The 18484-nt window shown below is 45.9% G+C and overlaps 8 protein-coding genes across 8 annotated transcripts; 4 read left to right on the top strand and 4 right to left on the bottom strand.

Moving 5' to 3' along the window:
* Positions 1-59: 59 nt before the first annotated feature.
* On the bottom strand, positions 60-974 carry ICL1 (isocitrate lyase 1; the record flags this gene model as incomplete). The annotated part of the gene is made up of 1 exon (XM_018879172.1): positions 60-974. The coding sequence occupies one exon, from the start codon at positions 972-974 to the stop codon at positions 60-62; it is 915 nt and encodes a 304-aa protein (XP_018737112.1).
* Positions 975-2078: 1104 nt separating this feature from the next.
* On the top strand, positions 2079-2291 carry AWJ20_2239 (uncharacterized protein; the record flags this gene model as incomplete). Its single annotated transcript, XM_018879170.1, has 1 exon — positions 2079-2291. The coding sequence occupies one exon, from the start codon at positions 2079-2081 to the stop codon at positions 2289-2291; it is 213 nt and encodes a 70-aa protein (XP_018737111.1).
* Positions 2292-2774: 483 nt separating this feature from the next.
* Positions 2775-3338, top strand: ANT1 (Ant1p; the record flags this gene model as incomplete). The annotated part of the gene is made up of 1 exon (XM_018879169.1): positions 2775-3338. One exon carries the CDS (start codon positions 2775-2777, stop codon positions 3336-3338), a length of 564 nt encoding a protein of 187 aa, XP_018737110.1.
* A 428-nt stretch (positions 3339-3766) lies between these two features.
* Positions 3767-4879, bottom strand: AWJ20_2237 (protein MET30; the record flags this gene model as incomplete). Its single annotated transcript, XM_018879168.1, has 1 exon — positions 3767-4879. One exon carries the CDS (start codon positions 4877-4879, stop codon positions 3767-3769), a length of 1113 nt encoding a protein of 370 aa, XP_018737109.1.
* Positions 4880-9941: 5062 nt separating this feature from the next.
* Positions 9942-11375, top strand: CYB2 (Cyb2p; the record flags this gene model as incomplete). Its single annotated transcript, XM_018879167.1, has 1 exon — positions 9942-11375. One exon carries the CDS (start codon positions 9942-9944, stop codon positions 11373-11375), a length of 1434 nt encoding a protein of 477 aa, XP_018737108.1.
* Positions 11376-11522: 147 nt separating this feature from the next.
* On the bottom strand, positions 11523-12770 carry AWJ20_2235 (uncharacterized protein; the record flags this gene model as incomplete). The annotated part of the gene is made up of 1 exon (XM_018879166.1): positions 11523-12770. One exon carries the CDS (start codon positions 12768-12770, stop codon positions 11523-11525), a length of 1248 nt encoding a protein of 415 aa, XP_018737107.1.
* Positions 12771-13805: 1035 nt separating this feature from the next.
* On the top strand, positions 13806-15305 carry HOL1 (Hol1p; the record flags this gene model as incomplete). The annotated part of the gene is made up of 1 exon (XM_018879165.1): positions 13806-15305. The coding sequence occupies one exon, from the start codon at positions 13806-13808 to the stop codon at positions 15303-15305; it is 1500 nt and encodes a 499-aa protein (XP_018737106.1).
* Positions 15306-15513: 208 nt separating this feature from the next.
* ASG1 (Asg1p) lies at positions 15514-18174 on the bottom strand (the record flags this gene model as incomplete). Its single annotated transcript, XM_018879164.1, has 1 exon — positions 15514-18174. One exon carries the CDS (start codon positions 18172-18174, stop codon positions 15514-15516), a length of 2661 nt encoding a protein of 886 aa, XP_018737105.1.
* Between the last annotated feature and the right edge of the window lie 310 nt (positions 18175-18484).

Below are 18484 nucleotides of genomic sequence, written 5' to 3'. Positions count from 1 at the left end.
CTTCTTATTAGTTGTGGAATCTATAGATTCAATTTATTTAAGTCGAAGTACATGTAATCTTATATATTAGAACCTTCGAAAGCAGTTCCTCCAACAGCCTTGTCAAGGGCGATAATTTCGCCCAGCCCAAGTCTTAGAAAGAATTCCTTTGGAGAGCTCTTTTGAGCCACAGCAGCAGCTCCAGTAGGGTCTTTCCTAGTTTTAGCCAAAGCTTCTAGTGATGCAGACATAGCCGCAAATGCTGGGCCCAAGGTGACTCCAGGGAAGATTGCGATCTTGAATCCCAATTCCTGAATTTCCTCTTCAGACCAGTTTGGAGTCACCCCATTTGGCACGATGTTGACTAGAACAGGTGTAGGGTTAAGAGCAGAGACGATTTTCTTTGCCTGTTCAGAATTTTCGACTCCCTCTACAAAGATAACATCTGCACCTACTGCAACAGCCTGTTTCGATCTTTCAATTGCTTCGTCAACTCCCAGACTTTGTAAAGAGTCAGTACGAGCAATAATAACGATGTCGGACTGAATCCGTTTGCGTTCAATAGCCATAGCCTTGATTCGTGAAACAAACTCCTCTGCGCTGACCAACTGTTTTCCCAACAAATGACCACATCTCTTAGAATGGACCTGGTCCTCAACGTGTAAAGCAGCTACCCCGGCTTGCGAATACAGAGACAAAGTTCGTGCGCACATGGCAGAGTTGCCGTAACCAGTATCAGCATCCGCAATCAATGGCACCGACCTGTCGATATTGGCAATCAACGAGGCATTGGCGGCCATATCCGGCAAACTGGCCAACCCGACATCGGGAGCACCCAACCTGGATGCCACAGTGCCAGCACCCGTCATATAAAGAGCTTTAAAAGCTTTACTAGACGTTGCAGCACGAGCACTGAGTCCATCATATACGCCAGGTGCGATGATCACACCAGGCTCCGAGAGCAGTTGACGAAATTTAGCAGCAGGCGACGACATAACACTGTTCTCTTCTATTTCGCAAACAGAATTCCTCCAGAAACCTCTCTATTTATTTATATTTATATTTACTCGAACACAAAACCAGCCGGTCAGCAAACCGCTTACGAAGCCGACCCCTCCCGACCACCCGCAGTCTCACCACCCACCCCGGCCAAACTCCTCCAAACCCCCATCACCCACCACCCCACAACAGCCCATCCAACTCCCCGTATTTAGCCCGCCCCCCTAGCTCGAGCGAAGCGAGCCACGGGGCCTGGGGCAGAGCCCCAGCCGCCGGAGGCAAAACCGGGACCCGTGTAAGTGCCTCCGGCGGCTGGGGCTTCGCCCCAGACCCCGTGGCTCCTCTCGCTGCGCTCGAGTCGTGCGTCGGGCTGCCAGGAGAAGAGATGGAGGAGGGGGTGGGTTGGTAGGGGGTCCATGGTGGGGAAAATAGAGTAGCTTATCCTTGCCTAACTGGGCATCATCCATACAAGACGCTCACGATCAGATCCAGACCGGTTTGTATGAGCTATTACACTTTTTCGGTCGGTTTTCCGAGCAAAAGACAGTTGAGAGTCGTCGCTGGATGGCCGGTATTTGACTTTTGTGTTTAATTTGGGCCAGTCTGAGCACGGACTCGGGAAGGTCGAAATCGTGTGGCTATAAATTTCTCCGGCAGTTACCTCGGACCCTGGAATTTTACCGAAGTGTACATATGCAGGGCCTCACGACCTCTGGCAGAGCTGGGTCTCTATACGACCATTATTCGCTTAAAACCCGTCAAAGAGTCATCAGATATCATCAGAAAGACCGTCGGGTCACGAGAATGGTTTATTATTTCGAAAACGGTCCCATTTGACGTCACTGGACTCCGAAAGTGCACCGGTATCTCGGAACAGCCGCAGCGGCTTATCATTATCGGCGGGCCAAGTGGGGTGGGGTGGGGTCGGTACATTATCGGGCCAGCGTTTGATCTGTAGGGGGAACGGTAATAAATATCGTCGGGGTGCTTATCGATCTAGATTTATCCTCCCGACATTTATCGGAATCATTTGGATTTTTTTTTGTTGGCTGTGGATATTTGCATTTTCTTCAAACACATCAGTGGTTCGTGTAAATACAATGGCAGTTATCTCCAAACAACTAATCACGAGCGCTACTGCTGCTACAACCGTGGCTGCTGCTCCTCTCTCCCCCTGGGGAAAAGCGGTAGCAGGTGCTCTGGCTGCTATGGCCGCCAACGCTTTGGTGTATCCTCTGGATATTGTCAAGACCAGACTTCAGGTCCAAACTGAAGATGATGATCTTGAAACTGGTGAAAAAAGAGTCAAGTAAGTTCTCGAGGAGGAGGAGGGGGTCATGCCTCCGGCGGCTGGGACTCCGCCCCAGACCTCGCTGCTCCTCTCGCTATGCTCCAGTCGTTACGTCGGGGGTCGGAGGAGCGTGTTTTGAAGCGGGTGAAATTTAAGGGGTGTTTTGGTTGCTCGGAATTTCATGTTCAAGGCAGCGAAGCCTGCCGAGGTTCGTGATATGCATGAAGCAGGAACGAAATTTCGACGGGGATGCCCGTGATTGAATTGGTCCGTTACTAACATTGGAAGATATAATGGCACTTTCGATGCATTGAAAAAGATATATCAACAGAATGGCGTTCCTGGTCTGTATAATGGACTGCCAGGCTCGTTGATTGGCGTGGCCTCGACCAACTTCGCCTATTTCTACTGGTATGGAGTTATCCGTGACACTTATATTAAGAGAGCTACAAAGGCACGAGGTCGCTCGAGCGGCCCTTTGGTTCTTTCTACAGCCACTGAACTTATGCTTGGTGCATTAGCTGGTGCATTGGCCCAAATCTTCACTATTCCTATCTCAGTCGTCACTACTAAACAACAGACTTCTGATGTTCAGCAGAGTCTGGTTGCTACTGCTAAGGATGTAATTGGTGAGGACGGTGTGTCTGGCCTTTGGAGAGGTTTGAAAGCTTCTCTTGTCTTGGTTGTCAACCCTTCAATTACTTATGGTTCCTTCGAGAGACTTAAGCAGGTGCTGTTTGCTAATAAACCTACTCTCAGTGCTGGTGATAATTTCCTGTTAGGAGCTCTGTCAAAAGCAATGGCCACTATTGCTACTCAGCCTATGATTGTAGCTAAAGTGATGCAACAATCGTCTGATAAGCGCAGACGTCAGTACAAGTCGTTTGTAGACGCCCTAGTGTACCTGTCGAAGAACGAAGGACTCAAGGGACTGTTTAAGGGTCTTGGTCCACAGATCTCGAAGGGTGTCCTCGTACAAGGACTGCTTTTCATGATCAAAGACCAAGTCGAGTTATTCTTGATTCTATTCTTTAGACTAATTAAGCAGAGATTAGCACTAGCTACGTAAAATAGACAGCTATCTAAATATTTATGAAAGGTTCGTGTAACAAACTGCCGTCGTCATTGCCGTCGTCATCAACCCCAGATAACCACCGAGCTGTCGGGACTGCCCGTGACGACCACTTCTCTTCCGTCGACCTCGGCAGCAGCCAGCGACCGTATCTTCTGACTGTGGCCCTTGAGCTCGCTAATAACCGACCCATCGATCACCTGAACACCTCGCAGCACTCCATCGTCTCCAGACACCCATAATCCCTACACTTGTTAGTACACTGGTTCGTGACAGTGTGCCTCCGGCGGCTGGGGCTCCGCCCCAGACCCTGGCTGCTCCTCTCGCTACGCTCGAGTCGTTTCGTCGACGGTGGCCGCAATCTCCTGCGAAGCAGGAGCAACCAGGGTCTGGGGCGGAGCCCCAGCCGCCGGAGGCACACTCTTTCAACTCACCTTTCCACTCTTGCTCCACACCAGCTGGGGTGCCGAGTACTGGTCCTGGGGAGAGAACACCGCCAGGTTGTTGACGATGGTTGTTTTGCCCACGAAGCCGGTGATGATTCGCATGTAGGGGACGTGGTTCGTGGCCACGGCGTAGCGGAGACGCTGTTCGTCGACCGCGATGTCCAGTGGTGTGAACGAGTCCGAACCGTAGTCGGCATCGCATAGATTGACTTTGTTTAGTAGTCGGAGCGAGTGCAGTGAGTAGAAAAACATGTATGTGGTATCCTGTTTACACAGAATGACAGCTGGAATGAACCCCTCTTTGAAAGTATGACCGGGAGAGGATGGCGAACTTTCTCGCAAGGTATCGTCCATAGACTCTTTTTCGATAATGTCATTATTAGAAGGGTCAAGAGCTACGATTTTGGCGCCAGTAGGACACACATCGAGTTTGACAGAAGCCATGTTCTTGAGAGCTCCACTTTCATCGATGATCTTGAACACATTTACAATCTTGTCGAAACCTGTCGAGACAACATATCCTCCCCACACATCGAGACTGGTGATATACGAACTATGAGCTCGAAATATAGCGCTGACCTCGCCGGTGGTAAAATTCGATACAATCAGACGTCCGTCGAGACCAGCAGTGATTAAATGAGTGTTGCTGAGTCGGCGAATAAACCTCACTGCCGAACTACCATGAAGTCCTTTAATAGTTCGAATCAATTTACCACTCGTCAATGAATAAAAGCGAATGCTTTTATCGGCACACGATACAATGGCTGTTGAGTTTCCTGTACTAAGAGGAGGCAGCTCTAAATTCCCACTCTCAATAGCTTTCGAACCTGTAGCAGCTGATGAGTCTGGAGATAAAGTGCTCAAATCGGAACCTGAAGAGACCGAACCTGAACTTGATACAGTTCTCGAGCCCGAAGTCGATGTATAACCAGAACCAACACTCGACGTCAGACTGGAAGCAGCACTTGAACCGGAGTTGGAACCAAAAGAGGACGCCTGCTTGGATCCCTCCCAGATCATGACATTGAGCACCATAGCTCCAGTAGTAATTTTGCTTAAAGCCACACCCTGTTTTAGTCCGCTAAACAACATTTCTGGCGGCAAGTTCGTAATTGCGCCATCTGAACCCCTGAACTTGGGGCCAATTCCCAGATGAGCTGCTATCAACCTAACCAGTTAGTCACTCTTCTTATCACAAGCATCTCACTCTCACTTCACATTATAAACAACAATAATAACAGTAACAGAAGCACAGTAACAATCACAACATACTTTTCCAGCGAAGCCACCTCATCGCTTTCATCTACACTCTGAACACCTAAATCTTTGTAAAGACCCTCCAATGCCTAGCACCGTTAGCACACCACGAACCAACACCACTCCCACCATCTAACACTCGCCACGGTCCCAGCAAACTCCTGCGAAGCAGGAGCCACGGGGTCTGGGGCGGAGCCCCAGCGGCCGGAGGCACCACCGCCATCCCCCTGAGTTTACCTACTTTGGTATACCCTCTCTCCCTGAGATACTTGGCGACAAGAGCATCGGCCCGGGCCGTGGATGCCACTGCGTGTCCCATGCTCGTCAAACTGTACACAAAGACACAAGCCAGCCTGTCCACTGGCAATTGCTCTTACAAAAATAACCGCGTCCAAGATTATGGCCGTCGTGGATTACCAATAATGATCACCGCAAATTGGCACATGCGCTTGCCAGCTCGGCACGGCTCATGCAGGGTCCTGGAGCCAGACGCAGGGTCTTACTTGGGGAGCGAGACTGCCTCCGGCGGCTGGGGCTCCGCCCCAGACCCTGGTTGCTCCTCTCGCTTCGCTCGAGTCGGGCGTGGGGCCCGTGTCTGTTTTGGGGTTGCGACTGACCAGCATGGGATGGGATATGGAACATATCGAATGACATAACTCGTTGGGGTCTCAGGGGGTTGAAAAATTCGCTTCCTGGAGCCAAAAATATTTACAGTTCGTTTCTATGGATTAGTAGACCTATCAACTGAGCTTCTGATAATAAAGAATTTCAGTTACTGGCTGGCCAGCAGGAAGAGTTTTGAGATGCACCTCCATTGAGGACCGTGTCTCGAAGAACAGTTTATTTCACAGTTTAATATATAAATGCTAGAACAATGCGTCTTTAAACGGACTTTTGGAACTGCACTTGTTAGTATCACACAATCCCATCTCACCAACCCCCACGCCGGACTCGAGCGAAGCGAGAGGAGCAACCAGGGTCTGGGGCGGAGCCCCAGCCGCCGGAGGCAGTCCGGCACCCAAATCACACTTACCTTCCAAATTGAGTTGGTCTTAAAAGCCTCGGGAGCAATTGGCTTGTCCGATTGGGCACGGAACTCGCCTGTCAATCTGAAATCTCTCTCCATCACTGCACCACTGTTAGTACCAGGCCATCGCGAAGGTCCCTTACTTTCTCTAAAAACTGAGATACTGCTTCTGACTCCATTTCTTCCCTTGCTCGTAAACAGGAATTATCCACTAACTAAAGACAGACTCTAAAGTGATGGAATTCACTGGTTGATTGGAAGCTTGGATGGTTTCTTACATTGTCTCTCCCATTGATCGAGACGCGTCCTGTCTCGCTTGCCTCCATTACGGGCGTTGTGAATGACACTGAGACCACCTCCGCCAACAGCAAACAGCTTAAAACCTCGTTAGTTCATATCCACGAACCCCCAGGGGGTCGTCCAACTGCCGCTAAGGGTGGTCTGCCTCCGGCGGCTGGGGCTCCACCCCAGACCCCTGGTTACTACTCTCGCTACGCTCGAGTCGGACGTGGCGATAACATTATCACGATCCTATCCATCTCCTGCGAAGCAGGAGCAACCAGGGCCTGGGGCGGAGCCCCAGCCGCCGGAGGCAGTCCTGCCCCCAGCCAGGGCCCACCAAAACAGTTCATTCAGGGGGTGGGACCTATGGGACTTACAGTAAAGATAACGCCATATGGCAACAGGGCCTCAAAAGGAATCATTGCGGAGTATTGTTGTGATCTGGTCGGTGTACTGCTAGTTCTCTCTCCAGTCTGTCGGTCTCGAAATGATATATTTTGCATTACTTCTCAACCGCATGATTGGACACTCTCTGCGGCGGTGCGGCGTGCGAGGCGTGGATCCAGGGAGGTATGGACGCTGGTTGTTGTGGTATGTGAAGGAATCAGTATTTGAGCAATTACTATAGCAAAAGAATAACACGGGGTTGTCCTTGTTTTTAAGGCTAATTTGGTACCGAACAAAAAGTCTGGTATGTCGACTTTTTTATAAGTCAGTGAGTGAGTGGAGAGGATCAAGGTGTGAAAGATAGGCACGGCTCAGGCCATTGCTATCGATACAGTTGCAAATGCGACCATGGATGAAGATGAGAGATGTCACTAGTCTCTTGTCTCTGTCTGGCTCTAACTCATGCCCTACTTAATCTCGCACACTCAATACCTTGACCCCAAACCTCCTGCGAAGCAGGAGCAACCAGGGTCTGGGGCGGAGCCCCAGCCGCAGGAGGCAGGTCAAGTTTCAAAGTCTTGTCTATTTTTAACTTTTTATTCATTTCATTATCCTACACATGTTTCATATTAATTTAGATGTTGGAAGGGTAGAGCATGACACGAACGGTAGCACCGAAGGTCTTTGGTGGGAGGTTCTTTTTGAAGTTGGCGCGGACAACACCGGAGTTACCGTGAGTTCTGGTGATCTTACCCCAGACAACTCTGATCTTGGTACCTCTGACCTCCTTGGAGACACGGTAGACAAAGGCAACACGCTTGCCAAGGTAGAATTCAGCATCCTTAGGACCAGTGACACCCTCTGTATATTGTTAGTATTCTGAGTGTAATAGTTATGTTTTTGGACTTTGAACGGGTAGTTGGATAATAGAATGACTGATATGAAATGGAACTGAACAGTTGCTGTGGATTCGACATCTGATTGCTTTCAGACTGAAATGTCATTGATTTACTGTCATATGTTCTCATATCATCACACGTTGTATGATCGTACTAACAAGACATAATGTTGGAAGACAGATATTTTCAAAAAAAAACATTATCGATATAAACTTGATGGATTTGTAGTTTCATTCGAGTGAGAAGTGCTAATCTTGTATCAGTGATATACCTCATATTCGATCATATCGATATTCGCTTTCTCTTGTCGAGTTTCAGTCGTCGTACGAGCCCAATCATATCTTTCGGTTCACTCACAATCGTAAAGTTCGTTCACTTTTGATTCGTCGTTTACACTCATTTCGAGTCGCTACTGATTTTATATCCATCCACATATCCACATCAAACCATAGACTCCATATCCAATATCCAGTATCCATTCAAAGTCGCCCTAACTCCTCGAGTCACTGCGCTACTTACCAATCTTGATCAAAGAACAGTTGGGGTTGTTGGTTCTCTTAGAACGTTGGTAAGAAAGGTGCTTTCCCTTAACGTAAAGTCTGTGAGATTCAGCCATTTTTATGTGTATTTTTTTGGTTGGTTGTTTGTCGAAACTTGACTTCCGGTGAAGTTGAATATACTAAGTGCACCTCAAAGACAGTGTATCGTGAGGGTAAGGGATCCACTCATCTGTGTGAGTGGGTCTATTTTTCATCCTCCCAATTAGGCAATGCATTGTGAGTGCCTTTGGCACCACACCTTCCTATTCCGGAAATACTTTTGTGACCGACTCTGGTCTGTGAGTCCTAACCCTATGTCAGGTGACTGGGGTGTGCCTCCGGCGGCTGGAGCTCCGCCCCAGACCCTGGTTGCTCTTCTCGCTTCGCTCGAATCGGGCGTGAGGATGGCGTAGCGTGGTTTGTTGGGTGGAATCGTGGGGCCATGGGCCCTGTTCTACCGGCTAAAACTTGACGCGGTGTTCAGGTCACGTGACCTACATGATCCACGGCCAATTCGATTCCCCAGGCTACGAGGGGACGCCACGCCCGACTCGAGCGAAGCGAGAGGAGCAACCAGGGTCTGGGGCGGAGCCCCAGCCGCCGGAGGCAAGCCTCCGTCCCAGTGGTCCCTCACCGCAGTCTCGTGACTTTCTGCGGGTGTATGCAGGTTACTCACTGAATGCACAAACTTTTCACGAGATGGACCCTAGCCCACAGATCCGGATGGGATATAAATATGGGGCAGAGTCCGCACCATTTGTGTTTTTCTTCTTTTTTTTCCTTATTGACGACGTACTTCATAGGATCATATCTATAGGTCACGTCCTTCTTTGAGCTCTTCTAAAGAGCCACAGAATCCAACTTGGTTGATGAGATAGATACCTGCACACCCTAGAGTGAGAAATATGTTTGTTAGGTTACTGTCTTCGGACTTTACCTTCTTGCGAAGCCTCTCAATTGCGATTGTTTTGTTATTGTTATTTAGGCGCCGAGATACCTTTTTTGTATCTTCGGATATAGAAAGATCTCGGTTGCTATTGGATAATTAGTACACTAGAATCCCGAGAGGAGCGATGATCTTGACCCTCTATATGTGCTTCCTCGGAAGAGTTATATTGGGTGGGTGTGTATGGCTGTCTGACAAGTTCCATTGACTATAGTTTTATTTTGTGGAGGCGTCGTTCCGCTGTATACTGTATAGTAGAAAGAATAATAAAGATCCAAGATCTGAGTATATTGCTTTAGTATGTTTGATTTGATTTGGTGTTAGGGCTCAGCTCTGTACAGTTTGATTGATCATGCATTTTAGAAAGGAGAAGGTTACTGTCACTGTTAGTGTATGTTGGAATAAGGATCTGGGATCTGGATGCGAGAATTGTTCAGAACAGATCTATTTCTCGGACTGGTTAAAGAGCTGTAAGATCCGGAATGGAATGTGAGAGAGGAAGTGCTTGAGGCTCGCGAATGCTCGCGGAGCGAGCACCACGGGGTCTGGGGCAGAGCTCCAGCCGCCGGAGGCAGACCAGGATAGAAGATTCGAACCCGTTGAAGAACCACAAGTGAAGAGTTTCAGCGGAAGTATTGAGTGGGGGTACACAGTGAGCCAATGTGAAGCTGCATATTTCTTACAGTAATACAGTTACTGATAGAGGAGGTGAAGAGTGGGTGAATGTGGGGGTACAGTCAAGTTTATCGAACTCGAAATTTGCGGATGGTAATTGTCTTGGATCCAGTATTTTTGTTTCTAGGGTCACATTTTAGAGATGGTTAAAGTTCTGGCTGAAGAGATTAAGAAACACACAACTAAAGAGTCGTGCTGGGTTGTACTTCACGGAAAAGTGTATGATGTTACGGACTTTTTGAGTCGTCATCCAGGGGGTCAGAAGGCTATTCTGCGGGTAGCAGGAAAAGATGCTACTGAAGAATTCGATATTATCCATCCAGAGGGCACTTTGAAGTCTCTTAGTTCAAGTGCTTATATTGGTGAAGTAGAAGATATTGAGAATCTCAAGGATACTCCAGAGACCTCTAATGAAAGCAAGTTGGGAACTGTTGCATTGCCAGCTTTGGATGCCATGCTCAATTTAGATGACTTCGAGAAAACAGCTCAGAAGGTTATCTCTGCTAAAGGCTGGGCTTATTACTATTCAGCTTCTGATGATTTAGTCACAAAGGTTTATAATAACGAGGTCTATAGAAAAGTCTTGTTACGGCCAAGGATCTTCAAGGATGTTGAGACGGTTTCTACAGTCAGCAAGATACAGGGTCTTGTGACCACACTGCCTCTGTTTGTGAGTCCTGCCGCTATGGCAAGACTAGCACATCCGTCAGGTGAAAAGGGTATCGCTCATGCGTGTGGTTCAGAAGGAATCGTACAAATGATCAGTAACAATGCTAGCATGAAATTCGAAGATATTGTTAGTGATCCAATTGTTTCGACCCAGAAATTCTTTTATCAATTATATGTTCAGAACGACCGCAAAATATCGGAAAATGTTCTGTCAAAAGTAATTGCTACAGGCAGATGTCATGCTATCGTGCTCACTCTAGATGCTCCTACTCCTGGTAAGAGAGAAGCTGATGAGAGAGTTGCTAATGATGGCAAGACATTTTCAGAAAACTCAGGAGGTATTGCCAAAACGGAGACTTCAGAGGGTCTTGGAAGAGCTTTATTTGCTGGCACTTCTGCTAGACTTCTTTGGGATGATCTTCACTGGCTCCGTAAACAAATTCCTGCTGACATGCCTATTATCTTAAAGGGTCTTCAAACATATGAGGATGCGCTGATAGCCGCTACACAATGGGCACCCAAGGGTCTTGTTCATGGAATATTACTATCTAACCATGGTGGAAGAGCCATGGATCAATCTCAACCACCTCTGATGATTCTCCAAGAAATCCGCAAATACGCCCCCGAGGTATTTTCGTCTATTGAGGTTTATGTAGACGGAGGTATTCGCCGCGGAACTGACGTGGTGAAAGCCCTTTGTCTTGGAGCTAAACAAGTCGGAATCGGTAGGGCCGCTTTATACGGTTTGGCCGGTTATGGCGAACAAGGAGTACAAAGAACTATACAAATTCTGAGGGAGGAAATTGAAACTTGCATGAGATTGTTGGGTGTAAATTCTGTTGAAGAGCTAGGCCCCCAGCATGTCAACACTAGACAATTAGACAATTTAGTGTATTCTAGACTTTAGAAATTGTACTCATCTTCATACACAATATGCATCCGTTTAAGAAAAAAAAAGAAATCACATTATTTAACAGATTATGCTAGACCTAATTATACAAAATATCAACAATAGGGGAATATCTTCTGGATCACATTGAGCTAGTCGACAGATTTAATCGCGAAAGGCATCCCAGCCAAACATCCATTTTTGAAACAATGGATCACTCCATTGATTAGGATTCTTCTTGTCAGCAGGTTGAAGCTTCATGTCACTGTCTCTTTGCTCTTGCTCCTCACCATCAGGCATATGCCAAATGTAGCCATTATCACGAGCACCTCTCTGGATCTTTTCACATCGAAGCTTACGTCTCTTTTCGTATTTTCTCATGGCATCAGGAATATCCTTTTCAGTCTCACATTGGCTGAGAAGAGATGAAATGCATGCTCCGTCTTCAATGGCTTGAGCAGCTCCTTGAGCCAAGTATGGCAGCATGGCATGGGCTGCGTCACCAATGAGAACAGTTTGGCCAGACTTTGAAACCCATCTGGGCAGGGTGGGGAGGTCTGCCAGTACCCACTTAAGAACGGTTTTGACATGTGTCAAGAGCTGAACAACAACTGGATCGAAATTTTTATAGTGATTTTTCATTTCTTCGATATCACCAGGTTCAGCCCATTTACCGACAGCAGCCTGTCCTGGGTGGGACATGACAATATTGTACATCTTTCCATTTCTAATTGGATATGCCATGACGTGACGTCTATAACCAATCCAACAGTTTGAATTAATATCGGTCATCAAATGTGCAATGACTGGATCAGCCAACATTTCTTCAGCGGGAACTGTAGCTCTGTAAGCACAGTTACTTGAGGGAGTTGGAAGAACGACTTCTTCGTCAACAACAGCACTGTCTCTTACTTTGGATCTGATACCATCTGCTCCAACAATAAGATCTCCTGTGTAAGTAGTACCATCAACTAGCTTGACAGTATGAGTAGCGTCATCGACAGAGTCGATTCTACTACAAGTTTTGATGGCTACACCAATAGACAATGCATAATCCCAAAGTACTCTCTGGTAGTCAGCTCGATGAATGAGCCAGTAGGGGAATCCATAAGTCTCTGTCATATGAGGGTCGAGCTTGGTAGCATTGAGAATCTCTCCAGTAGAATATCTTCTAAGGTTGATATTGGCTGGTTTGGTGACATATTTCTTCAGCTTTTCAGCAACTCCGTACTCATTTAACACCTTAACACAGTTGGGAGGGATCTGGATACCTGCACCAACCTCGTTGATTTCACTAGCAGCCTCCAATACAATTACATGGTGTCCATTCAAAGCCAGGCCGATTGCACAGCCCAATCCGCCAAGACCACCTCCGCACACAATAATCTTAAATTTGTTCTTAACGCTGACCATATTTCCTATTTCCTGGATTGATCTCTGACATGAACGATAAGTATTTTATTGCTCTTTTATAAATAGATAACATATCGTATGGGGTATGAGTTCTGGGGTAATCCGCTGTTTGAAAAGTCGGATGTCGGTTCCTTGAGCCGACAAACATGTTAACCCTATTAAATCGGGCATATTAGTTGTTCCAGAAGATGTTTCCAGTCGGGTCCATGTCCCTTCTCCACTATCCCGAAAGCATCTAGTCCCCTGAAGATAAGGTAAAGTACCAAGCTCTCATGCTTCGGGAATGCCGATCATTGCAGCCTCTGCTCGGGACGTGAACCCGAGCTTAGACTAATCTGGTGGGGTGTGGTCGGGCACAGGTACCGAGCCGGCCACTCAATGTCTCAAGAACCTACGTCAAAGGCGGGGTCGGCGTTAAAGTAGCCGTCATCTTTTAATCCGTTCTGTGCTATGGCTTTATCAGAAATATTACACATATTATTATTATATTATTTTCAAACATATACCAGATTGACCCGTCATGGGCCAGGATATTGTTTTGACGACTGAGGCCGTTATCCGAAACCTAAATCGGTATAAATCTTCTCCATGTTTTTGGCAAAGCCTTAAACTCTAAATTTAAGCAGAATTGGCCAAAACTCGCGTCGTGCTGGATAATCCTTTCTAATGCATATTTTCTAAAAAAGGCGTTGAGTGAGACACTCTCTGCAAGAGAATTTGCATGAGCAAAGAAGTGGTCAAATTAGAGATCGAGCATACCAGCCATTACTCGATAGATTAGACGAACCGAATTGCAGGATTTATTGGCTTGTACATATTTCTGGAACTAGCGGCTGGTGCTTCCGACATTTGGACTAAAAAGTCAATGCATACACCTGTTCCTGTGTACCCCACTATGTATTGATCTACTGCGGGGATCCAACTTATAAACTTTCCCGAACTTCAAAGACTTTCAGTGGTATAAATTCCAATGGTTCAGGCACAAATAAAAAATTCCCAACAGTGGTCATTATTATTATTATTATATAACTAGCAATGAGTGATCTAGAAATCAAACATCCTAACGGATCTCCCTTTACTGATCAAGAGAAAAACATTGGTTCTCAACATGAAGAACAATATCCACCTCCTTCCGAGCTTAATACTGAATACATTCTTCAACGTCATGGAACCCTTGAGTTGGACCCCATGCCTTCGCATGATCCATTAGATCCTCTCAATTGGCCAGCTCTTAAGAAACATTTACATTTGGCGTTGATTGCCTACTCTTGTATGTTGGTCACTTTTGGAGCTGCTGGTATTGTTCCTGCTTATCCAGGTATGGCCGAAGAGTATGGAGTATCTATTCCAACCTGTTCTTATTTCACATCCGCACAAATTCTCATTAGTGGAATTGTACCTATTTTCACTACTCCTATTATGAATAAATATGGCCGTAAAAAGATTCAGGTAATTTCCTGTCTTTGTTGCTGTGCTGCCAATATTGGTGGTGGCTTTGCCAAGACCTATGGACAACAGATGGCTACAAGAGTTCTTGTAGGACTCTTTGTATCTCCTAGTCTTGGTTTGGGTGCTGTTCTTGTCACAGAAATGTTCTTCTCTCATCAAAGAGGAAGTAAGAATGGTTGGTGGTCTCTTATGATTACCCTTGGTACTCCAGGTGGTCCCTTCATCATGGGTTTTGTGGTAAAATATGCTGCTATCAAATGGGTATACTTTATTCTGGCCATTATGAATTTTGTTGCTTTCCTTGGCTGGATGATTGCCAGTGAGACTCTTTGGGAGCGAGATGGTATTGTCGTCAATGAGCCTGATTCACTCTTTAAATTCAAGTCCAAATCAAATGTTACGATTAACCTCTGGAGTTTTATCGCTCCTCTTGCCGAGGCCAGAGAAATCAGAGTATTTATTCCATCATTGGCATATGCTGTTGTCTTTTGTTACGCAAATATTGTGCTTATTGTTGAAACACCACAAGTTTTCGGTCCTAAATTTGGCCTGGACGCCGTTGGCCTTGGTCTACAAATGATTGCCGTCTTGGTTGGTTCCATCATTGGCGAAGTAATGTCTGGGCCTTTGTCAGACTGGTGGATGACGAGATGTGTTCGTAAACGTGGAGTCAAGGTTATAGAAGACCGATTGACCCTATCATATATTGGCTTCATTCTTGCTATGGTGGGCATTATAGTTTGGGGTGTTAGACTTGAGCAGGCAACGCCCATGAAATGGAACATCACTCCTTTAGTAGGTGCTGCTATTGCTGCCTGCGGAAATCAGATTGTTACTACCATCTTGATCACCTATAGTATTGACGTTGACTATAAAAGGTCTATTGAGATTGGCAATTTCATCAACTTCTTCAGACAGACCTACGGTTTCATTGGCCCCTTCTATTTCCCAGATATGTTTGACAACCTGGGATTCAGCGGTGCAGGTGGTTTGATGGCCGGCCTGATGGGTGTGGTCTCCCTTGCTAGTGTGCTTGCACTCCAACTGTATTTCACGAAAAGAGCTAAAAAGACTCTTGGTATTTAAATTGGTAATGTGTCTCTGTTTGTATTGTTTTGTAACCTGACTGTATTGATGATATTTTTATTTGAAATTGTTTAATTCTCAGCGATGAGAAGAACTAAAGGGAATGGTGATATATTGTAGACACCTATTCCGTAAATATTCTTCTCTTCATCATGCAGGTGGCAGGTATATAAGGCGTCATAAATTCATTAATAAATAGGTATCTCATTTATAAACCAGGAAGATTATCCAAGTAGTGGAAATCTATGGTATTGCTCGAGAATGGGCCATACGCATCATTCATCATACTATACAAAAGATCGGAATCGGGTCCGAAATCAATTTCAGAATCGACCAAGTTGGGGAGAAAATCAAACATAGGCTTGGATTGGTGATGGCTTGCTGAAGATATTTTATCGTGCAGAACTTCCAGGATTCGAAGGCAGCGTGTAGCAGATGGACCAGTTTGTTCAAAGATGCGAAGCAAGTGTAAGGCCATTTTCCAAGCTGCTTCCATTGATTCGCTATCAAGCTCGCTCTTCAGCGATGGTCGAAGCTTGGCTGCCATGAGGACAGATGCTGAGGTATAAATGTAAAAGATATTATACCATATCGCAGGGACGTTGGGGCTGTCTTTGTTATCAAATATCAATTTGATGAGGTTTATCGCGGACATCACACAAAGTCTACAAATCGTGTTCTCCAGCGACAATTGCAGGCTACTATCATTATTCAAGGGTGACTGCTTACCTTTCAGGGTCGAATTAGAGAGTACGATGGGTCTGTACAACATTATCTCTAGATGTAAAATTCTTGCCTGCAAAACATTTGTTTGACGGGCAAAAGGATTTGATGGTGGATGCTGCAAAATTTTTTCGACTTGGAGATGAGGAGGAATATTCTTTTTAAACTTGTTAAGGCGGCAGTCAGTCTTGAGAATATTTGTAAGAACAAGTAGGCGCTGCTCATCGTCGTCGACAGCAGTCGAGTCATGTGTATCGTATACATTTTGTAAAATATCTGCCAGAATATCGTACAGCAAAATAGTTTGTTGATAAAATCCAAGAATTGAAGGAGGACTAGATTTTGGTGGAGTGATCGTTCCAGAGTCGGTGATATAGCTATCATCGAGAAATGCAGGTGGGTTGACTTTGAAATCCTGAGTAACCATCAGTGGTCTTCCAAATGTCATTGACACTATACGATCCATTAATGTGCAACCGTACCACAATCTTCGACATAACTCCTGTTCAATCACACTGGGCCGAGAAGCAATATGATGTTCTTGGTGCAGGCCTAGTTCCTGTGCTACTCTGATAGCGAGACCAACCACATTCCAACAGGCAGCTGGACGTTGAGTTGCTTGAAGATATTGGCCAATTAGTAGGAGAGCCTGAAGAAGAATAAGTGACCCAGAGTCTCCAGTCGCTAGTACATCAAAATTCAAATGCTCCCTGGCACGGTCAAAATAGACCTGAGAAGAACTCTCTCTAGATATACTTTCAACGCCCGAGGAAAACAAACAACCAAATGCAAACACCATATTCATAATGCAATAGAACATATGGCCATCATTCAACTCATCATCACTGCTATCGTCGAAGCCATCATTTATTCTGTTATTACCATAGGAACCTTTGGCAAAAGCATCGCTTCTGCTAGTGCCAGTCCCATTTCCATTTCCATTATTAGTATCTGTTTGCTCAGAGTCGCTCACCCAAACCGAATTATAAGCTGTCATAAACGACGTCTGATGAATAAATGGATACAATGAATAGACGTATGTGAAATATGATTGAACATAATGGTCCGCCAACCGTCGAGGGGGTACCACCCAATCCTCTTCTTTAGCAGACCCTCCTGTCAAGTATGAAGGGGCACATGAGTATGCCATCTTGTACTTGTGAGGAGCGAAATTTTTAGATCCCTCCGATTCATTGGCTCGCATGTTCGAATTCCCCTTACCAGCATTAACAGCTGCCTCGACAAGTTTCATAAATGACATTGCTGACGAAGATCCATAGAAATCTTGTCTACGAGCATTGGTTTTCTTGGCTGTCGCACCCATAGCATCTGCAGCTGTTGTTGGATCCTCAGGGTCTCCAAATGCTGATGATGATGAAACGGTTTTGGGACGAGATGATATGCTGGCTGATAAACTGGTACCTGCATCAGTAGATGTTTTCAGAGAATTGGATAGAGTACCAGGTTGGTTCGAATCTGCAGTCCCATTAGGACTGATATCTATGGAATTTATCGAATATGTCGTTGATGGCGATATGCTATTCGCATTCAACTGATTTGAGCCGAGTGAGTGCATGTTTGAGTCTTGAGAAGTTCTCGGAATGACGGCGAACGAACTATTGTGGTGTAGTAATTGAGACGAGTTGGATTGGTTCTCGCCAAACATCCCTTCATTTATAGAATGAACCCCTGGTCCTTGTTGTTCTGATTGAGACGGAATTGCTGAACCAACTCCAGACGTCGCCTCTTCTAGAGAAATTGTTGAGACCGTTCGTGGGCCTGGAGATGTTGGAGCTTGCGACCAGTCTCTACTATCACTACCTCCCACAAGTCCAAGCTTCTCCTCTAGTTCACGAACATACTCAGCACTGACCCTTGCACGAGCGAACTTCTTGGCATAAGTACAATTTGTACCACGGCTATTACATCTTCCACAACTTGGTTGAGCTCCATCACAGCGAACTTTCCTATCTCTACACTGCACACAAGCGAGATTCACTCTTCTTCGCTTAGTAGAAGACGAATCATTGTACATGCTATCATCATATTCTTGAATTGGAGACCGATCCACCCTTTCACCAACGATTGAATGGCTCTCTAAACCCTGCCCATCCACTTGTTGATGGGATTTTTTAATTCCGTCCATTGATCTATTCCCCACACTTGACTAAGAAGTATCTAACACCTGCAACGGATTCTTTTTCCGACTATTCTGAGCATGCAGAGATTCTCCCGAACTTTCGGCTCGTTCAGCCCGTTAATCAACTTAACAAATATTGTCAACAGGCAAATGCGGGATTTAATGAATGATTTCAACCACAAAACCCAATAATATGTATGCCCGGATGACAATAAGTCAACAAGATAGGTTTGATGGGTGATTAGTCAATATTCAACGAGGGATCATGGCATTGTGGGCAATGTCATTTAGCACCAAGTCGAAATTGTTGTTCCAA

This window comes from Sugiyamaella lignohabitans, chromosome B, assembly GCF_001640025.1.
Source record: "Sugiyamaella lignohabitans strain CBS 10342 chromosome B, complete sequence".
Classification (NCBI taxonomy): Eukaryota; Fungi; Ascomycota; class Dipodascomycetes; order Dipodascales; family Trichomonascaceae; genus Sugiyamaella; species Sugiyamaella lignohabitans.
The sequence above is the reverse complement of the archived record's forward strand: the minus strand, read 5'-3'. Positions and strand labels throughout refer to the sequence as shown.